General features: G+C 40.3%; 1 protein-coding gene across 2 annotated transcripts in view; it reads left to right on the top strand.

The window, feature by feature from the left end:
• LOC138600990 (F-box/WD repeat-containing protein 7-like) overlaps nucleotides 1-6,782 on the top strand; it is a 29,576-nt gene extending 22,794 nt beyond the window's left edge. For both annotated transcript variants that reach the window (XM_069672555.1, XM_069672554.1), the window contains 6 exons: nucleotides 1,787-1,968; nucleotides 2,245-2,470; nucleotides 3,228-3,294; nucleotides 3,419-3,562; nucleotides 4,027-4,176; nucleotides 4,261-6,782. In XM_069672555.1, the coding sequence (XP_069528656.1) occupies nucleotides 1,787-1,968; nucleotides 2,245-2,470; nucleotides 3,228-3,294; nucleotides 3,419-3,562; nucleotides 4,027-4,176; nucleotides 4,261-4,394 (903 nt within the window). In that variant the 3' untranslated portion in view covers nucleotides 4,395-6,782. The remainder of the gene's footprint in view (nucleotides 1-1,786; nucleotides 1,969-2,244; nucleotides 2,471-3,227; nucleotides 3,295-3,418; nucleotides 3,563-4,026; nucleotides 4,177-4,260) is intronic.
• Nucleotides 6,783-7,853: the final 1,071 nt, after the last annotated feature.

The raw sequence follows: 7,853 nt of genomic DNA on the forward strand, positions 1-7,853 counted from the left end.
GTAGCCGCACACCCTTCCTGTCTTTAGTCTCATCCTATGTAAACACACAGGTGGTAGTAGCAAAGTCCATTCACCCAAGTACTGTGCTTGAATACAATTTTTAAGGTTTCTGTACGTTAATGTGTATGTACTTAACCCTTTAACCTCCCAAGACCCTGCGTCCTCATACGGGGACCTTACATTTTGGCTTCACAGCACCATCATATTTAATTCTGCGAAACTTAAACCTGTTGAGCTTATTCATGGACACTTTGTCCACGAACCTGTGGTCACAAAAGCAAATTACACTGATCAGTGTACATTCAAGATGGCCGTGATCCTGACCAAAATGATATGGCAGACAAATTCGACTAATTTTATCAATAGCAACAAGCTACAACACCGTTACGACAAGGTACTCACATGAGGACATGGGGAATTTTCAAAGTAAAACAAAGACAATTCTTAGGTTTTATACTTATTAGGTCCTATTAATCCCCAAAAGGTAGGAGAAGCAATCCTCGAGCTATAGTAGATAATGTTCCACTAGCACTGTTAGTTTAAATTACAAACATACAATAATAATTTTTGTTTGCACTACTATTATAACAGTTAAACCAGTCTTAACTTACATTCTTGGAAAAATACAGCAGCTAATGTTAATTTACTCTGGATGGCAGCTCTTAGTTTGCACTGCAATTATAACAGTTAACCTGATGTTAGCATTTACCAGTTAGCAGTAGGTCCACTTTATAAGGGTTAATGTACCAATAAGCATACAAATTATTTAAATTAAGCCTATTTTTAAACATCTACACTAGTAAAAATAATTATATATATGAATGCAGCAGTAATATTATGATCTGGAAAGTTGTGTATTATTTGCAGAGTGTGTTGTTAGTACTTTTACTGAAGCACACAATAGTGCTTCTTCCTCCGCTGCACACGCGCACACACACACACACACACACGACTCAGCCTCTCTATCTGGTTTCGGTTGAACATTCTTTAACAGACACACCTGCTCCTTCTTCTTCGTCTAGACCTGCCCTTTAGTGTGTGCGTTACAGTGTGTATTAGTGTGTATGTGCTCCCTGCAGAAAGAAAAACACACACACCCTCATCTATAGCCTGCAGGGATGTTGAGGCGTGTTGCTTCCGCTCTGTCTCTCTGTAAATGTTCAGGCAGTTGCATTTGAATTATCTTTTACGAGCAGGACGTGGTGACAGTTTGAATGTTATCTCCAGCTGCTGATTATCACAGCAGTTAGTATGAAAAAGAGTTTCAGCGAGCTGCAGCGTCGCCATGTTTTTATCGCTGCAACAGTTATCAAGGCCAAAGTTTTTCCTCTGTTGCCGCAGCAACCACCATCACAACACTTTGAAACTGCATTTTTTACTCTGTGTGTCCTTCAGGGGAAGCTGTGAAAGCAGAACAAATATTGACACACATACTTTTTTGATACACACACATTGAGCACACACACACAGGTTGACGAAGATGGAGGATGTGAGAAAGATACAGAAGACTCCAAATGACGTTTATCTTACCTTGTGCTTTAATTACAAATATTTACTGAGGTAATAAATGAAGTGATAAGTAGGCTCATTTTCTTATAGACTTCTGTACAATCAGACTTCTTTTAGCAACCAGTGAAGTCCCCTCTGCTGGCCATTAGAAAGAATGCAGGTTTAAGACACTGAAGGCTCCATCCTCCTCTTATATACAGTCTCTATATGGTAAATAGGTGTACTGGCCCTATAAATAATTAATGTGTGTGCGTTTGTCGCCTCTTCTCTCCCTCAGTGTCTGCGGACGTTGACGGGTCACACAGGCGGCGTGTGGTGCAGTCAGATGGCAGTCGCCACGGTGATCAGCGGCTCCACCGACCGTACGCTGCGGGTGTGGGACGCCGAGAGCGGGGAGTGTGTGCACACGCTGTACGGACACACGTCCACTGTGCGCTGCATGCATCTCCACGGCAACCGGTAACTATCTCACACAACGCACAAAAACACTCAACATGAATGCATGAAAACACAGTCACACATACACACACATCTACACGTAAACATAAACACACACTTAAAAAACACACAAGAACAGATGATATGAAATTGGGTCACACGCACAAATTTAACACACACATACACACACACACACACACACAGACTTCTGCTTTACTAACAAACATCCTTGATCTGTCCTGATTGGCTGTCACAGCAGTGATGTCATACCCCTCTCTCTCTTTCTGTGTCTCTCAGGGTGGTGTCGGGCTCTCGGGACACGACGCTTCGTGTGTGGGATGTGGCGACGGGCCGCTGCGAGCACGTGCTGACGGGTCACGTGGCGGCGGTGCGCTGTGTTCAGTACGACGGGCGGCGTGTGGTGTCGGGCGGCTACGACTACATGGTGAAGGTGTGGGACCCCGAGACGGAGGCGTGTCTGCACACACTGCAGGGACACACAAACCGGGTGTATTCACTGCAGGTAAAGAGCCAATCAGAGCAACTGAATGTGTTCTTAAAGTAGTTTCCAGAGGGAGCTGTGTGAAGTCGAATAACGACTCGGGGGGGATGTCACTTGAGTCAGAGCTGGCTGGTCAGAAATCTGTTGGTGTTGAGTTAGAAAGAAGAGCTAACCAGATTTCTGTAGCCCCCTGTTCATCTCTGCTACAAGCTAGCAGCTCCAAGCTACATTAGCTGCTACTAGCATAACACAACCCAAATCTTCAACTGAACTGTTGGTGGTCACAAGCAAAAAGATGACATCTTTTCTGATGATTTTTCTACTTTTTCTTTTAACAGTTAGTGAGCGTGATGCTACATCGGTGCAATATTTCTGTCATATAGAAATATTCTCACTTATTTAACCACCAAAAATTATGTTTTGTCTGTTTCATTCAAAGATTTACCTTCTCTGAATTTAAGGTTCTTAGGATAGAAGTGGTGTTACGCATACAGAAGGATTGTGAGGCAGATTTGGGAGATGTTATACTGGGCTAAAGTTAGCTTGAATTGCTAAATATAATGTACGTTCACTGCAAGTAATGTAGACGTGACAGGTTTATAATTTGATTATTAAGAGCAAAAAAAACAAAATTCATTAGCAGTTATTATTTTTCTGTGAAAATGAAAAAACAAATGTTTCCCTCTCTAGAACTTTCTTCTCCTGTCAATTGTGTTTTTAAATGACAAACAGTTCATCTCTGTATGTTTTACACTTAAACTGTGTTGTCTTTTTGCAGTTTGACGGTGTGTTTGTGGTGAGCGGCTCGTTGGACACTTCAATCAGGGTCTGGGACGCAGAGACAGGTAGAGACATTAAAATAAGTTTTCTATTCATCAAAATAATTCAAAATATAAAAATGATTTCAAACAATATTCCTGTGTATAAAAAGTTAAACAGCCAAATTATAACCATGTATTTCCTGTCCAGGTGGGTGTGTCCACACGCTGACAGGCCACCAATCACTGACCAGCGGCATGGAGCTGCGTGACAACATCCTGGTCTCCGGGAACGCTGATTCTACAGTGCGAGTGTGGGACATTCGGACGGGACAATGTATCCACACGCTGCAAGGTGAGAGAGAGAACAAAAACACACCTGAGAGAGTAACTGTATCAGCAAAGCAGCATGAAGGAGAGAGTCACTGTTTGATGATGACACCCTCCATGTTGTTGGCGACTCCGCAATTTTGTTTGGGTCTTTCTTCCCCCTATTTATCTAGTCATTTAGTGTTTTTTAACTACATTGGTGTTTTAAACAAGGTCAACATTAGTGGAAATGTGTCTGTAAAGTTAAGCCAATTTTGCCTTTACATCCTAATATCTCAAACTTGCCAGTAGGGGGCGTCCTTTGTCCCCAATTTGAAAAGGGAAAAGTTTGCCTAAAACCTCCTTTGATTACGAAAATACAGATTCAGGAACATTTTAAATCTCTGTCTCACATATAAAATTACTGCTACAGTCTAAAATGAAGAATTAATATACGTAACAAAGTCCCAATAAAAAAGGTCAAAGGTCACAGTGTGGTGTTTCCTTCAGGTCCCAACAAGCACCAGTCAGCGGTGACGTGTCTGCAGTTCTGCAGAGGTCTGGTTCTGTCCAGTTCAGACGATGGGACGGTCAAACTGTGGGACCTGAAGACCGGAGCCTGGCTGAGGGACGTGGTGGCCCTGCAGAGCCGAGGATCAGGTCAGTACCACAAACACACCCCTCCTCCCTCATCTGTTCATGACACCTGAATCTTAACCAATCACATGCCTTCTTTTTTAACAGGTGGTGTTGTTTGGCGAATTAGAGCGTCCGACACTCGGCTGGTGTGTGCCGCCGGCAGCAGGAATGGGACGGAGGAAACCAAACTGTTGGTTCTAGATTTCGACCTGGATGAAGGGAAGACGGAGACTGACTGAAGAGGACACAGTGATGTCATCACAAACGGGGACAAACATAATTCTGCCATTAAAAAGATGGGAGTTTTTTAAAGGAAAGACTTTTTTTGACCAAAGCCATGTGTGGATTCGATTATCCCCAGATCATCAGAAAGACAGGAATGAATGTTACACACATCCTGATTGGCTGGAAGTGGATATAGACACTTTAAGAGGACAGATGGCCTAAATCATGGATACCCAATGTGGATGATTCCCAAAAACGCAAAAACAGTTCGAAGTTGACATGGACCCAAAACAAACTAGCCGCCACAATCAAGCCATGTGTGGATTAGATAGTCCCCAGATCGTCAGATAAACAGGAATAAATGTTACACTTGTTGGATTGGTAGGAAGTGGAAATGGACACTTGGCCTAAAACATGGATACCCAATGTGGATGATTCTCAAAACCATAAAGAAAACAGTTCAAAGCTGACATGGACGCAAAACAATATGGCCGCCGCAATCAAGTTGGAACCAAATCAAAAAACGGCTTCCAACATGGCAGCCTGTGGCGACAAATGAATGTTTTCGGACGCTTTGATGGACAGAAACATAGATGTAAATGGTTTCTATGAAAACGAAAGAATGTTTGATAAACAGACAGATAGATTTAAGTTGCTTAAAAAAGACAAATTGATAGATTTAAGCAACTATTGTGGTTGAATGTAACCAATGTGGAGGATCCAGCCACTAGGGGGCAACATGGGCATTGACTTTTTTTGCTGCTGAACCAATGAGGAAGTCAATCTCGCTGTTTAAACAAATCAATCAAAATGTACCAAATCTTGAAGGCGGGAAACACACGGGCAACTTTTTGAGGCAACAAAGATGAGCAACGTTAACAGAACCTCATATTGAGTCAGTATTGTTTTCATACCATTTTGTCCCATTACGTGTCTTTTTTTTCCTCAGTTGCCGATGAAGTTGCCCGTCTCTGTTGCCTCTAAATGTAGTTTGTGTGTGTCGGCCGTGCAGTACTGTAAAATATGTAAAGTTTTGGAGCTGACAGCGCAGGAAAGAAGCTGTTATCACGACTGCTTAAAGAAGTGGAAAGTGGCTGGGTTGATTTTGGGATATTTAAAGTTGTGTTTCAACTCCAGCAGAAACTAAACTGTAATTCCAGCCATAACCAGAGCCTTACATCTACAAGAGTCACAACAAACCCTGACTTTTATTCAAGCTTTACAGCCGCCTTTTTACAGTAAAAAACAATCTGAAAGGTTTAGGATTAAAACTCAACTGTTTAAAACCTTACTGTTTACGGCACTTGCATCAATAATTTATGGTGCGATTTTGCTCATAATGAAAATCGTCCGACTGTTTTCCTGCCAAAAGTTAAATTAAGGCAGAAAACGTGTGGATATGTTTTAAAAGCTTCTTGGCTCTGACAGCAGAGGACATTTTGCCTTGTCGCAGTAGGTGTAATTAATAACATTAACTATGGCTGAATTCCATTTATCTGCTATGACCAGTCAAAATGTCTGAAAAAAGAGCTTAAAAACTTTACTGAACACTAAATAACTTGCATTATTTTTTTGTTTAAAGTGTATTTGTTCTTTCCGTTAAATGTAGAATAATAGAAGTGTGTTATAAACCTGCTTTACATTCCTTTTTAATCCTACAAACTTTAGTAAAAATCAAAAAAGTCTATAAGAAAAGCAGGTTTAATGACCCAACTTTAAACTTACTCTTAAATCTTTTTTAGATGTTTTCTACTCATTAAGATTATTAATTTAGGATTTTTGGGGTTTTTCCCCAACTGTTCCCACAGCTGTTTCCAAAATGATAATTTTACCATTTAATTCAGACTCTACTGTAATTTAACTAATCAAATTAATTAATCTGCTAAAATAATTGAAGTTGTTTACAACCAATAGATTCATCTTTGCTGCTTCAATCTTTTCATCTTTTTTTCCACAATTTAAAAAGTAATATGTAAATAATTCTGTCCTTTCTGTGCTTCCATAAAAAAAAACCTTTGATTCTTCTGTTTTCAGCTTTTTTAAGAACTCTAATCTCTAAAGGGTCACTCCTCAGCTAATGAAATATTAAAAATAATATATAAATAATTTAAAACAACTCCCTTTAGATAATAATCCGATAAGCTGCTGTTGCCAGGCAACACCTCCAGCCAATAAGCAGAGATTTGGGTGATATTTCCCCTGGCAACAAGTGGGTATTTCAGGCGGTGCTCGTCCTGGAGAAGCTGACCTTTGCAGGTGTGAGGCTCTGGTGATCATCATGTAAAATACTGTAAATATAAAGAGGATGTACATATTCAGCTTTTTATAAGAAGAGAACAGAAAATATTGTTCATGGTGGAGAGAGGAGGAGAAAGATGGAGGGATGAAAACAGATCAATAAAGATGAGTTTTATAAAAAAAAACAACTTGCTGAGTGTTTGACTCGTTTATTCTCTGAGTGAATCTGAAGCTCTTTAATGAACACTAAATGATTTTACATCCAGTCTTTCTGATGCAAGATGTAGAGTTTTCAAAATAAAAGGTTTAACAGATTCAGTAAGAAGAGAAACTGAAACTAAAAAAACTGATTTAAAAGCTTCTTTTTTAAATTGTATTTTTCTAAAAAAATATTTTAGATACAGTATAAAATCTATCTACCAACTAAATTATCAGAATAATTCTGGATAACACAAAGAATTTTTTTATTTATTTATATTTATTATATTAAAATCATTTATCATCTTTAATTCTAGGTACAATTGCCACTCCAAAAAAAGAAGCTGGAAAGAGAAAAAGAATGATAAAGGAAAGTAAAAAAAATAGAGGAAGAAAGTATAGAAAGGAGAAGAGAGAAAAAGAAATGAACGAAGAAGGAAAGGAAAGAAATGTAAGTAAATTAAAAGGGGAGGAAATTATTTAAAAAAAGACAGCAAAGGAAAGAGGATTGAAATTAAAAGAAGTGAAGCAAAAGAGGAAGAAAATGGTGAAAGAAAGTTAGAAACACAAATAAAAGGAAAGTAACGAAAGAAAAGGAGGTGTAAGGTGAAGGAAATTTTAAAAAGGAAGGAAAGGAAATGAGGAGATAAGAAAGGAAACATCCATCCATTTTCTTCCTCTTATCCTGGGTCAGGTCGCGGTGGCAGCAGGCTAAGCAACTTAGCTAAGACGTCCCTCTCCCTAGCTACATTTTCCAGCTCCTCTTGGGGGATCCCGAGGCGTTCCCGGGCCATAATCCCTCCAGCAAGCTCCGGGTCTGCCCTGGGATCTCCTCCGAGATGGACATGCTGAAAACCTGCACAGGGAGGCGCCCAGGAGACCTCATCAGATGCACCTCACCTGGCTCCTTTCGATGTGAAGGAGTAGCGGCTCTACTCCAAGCTCCCTCTGGATGTCCGAGCCCCTTGCCCTCTCTCTAAGGCTGAGCCCAGACACCCTGCAGAAGAAACTCATTTCAGCTGCTTTATCCGCCACCT

Source organism: Semicossyphus pulcher, unplaced genomic scaffold, assembly GCF_022749685.1.
Source record: "Semicossyphus pulcher isolate SPU_LCO1_2020_fin unplaced genomic scaffold, fSemPul1.0.p SCAF_21, whole genome shotgun sequence".
In the NCBI taxonomy this organism is placed as follows: domain Eukaryota; kingdom Metazoa; phylum Chordata; class Actinopteri; order Labriformes; family Labridae; genus Semicossyphus; species Semicossyphus pulcher.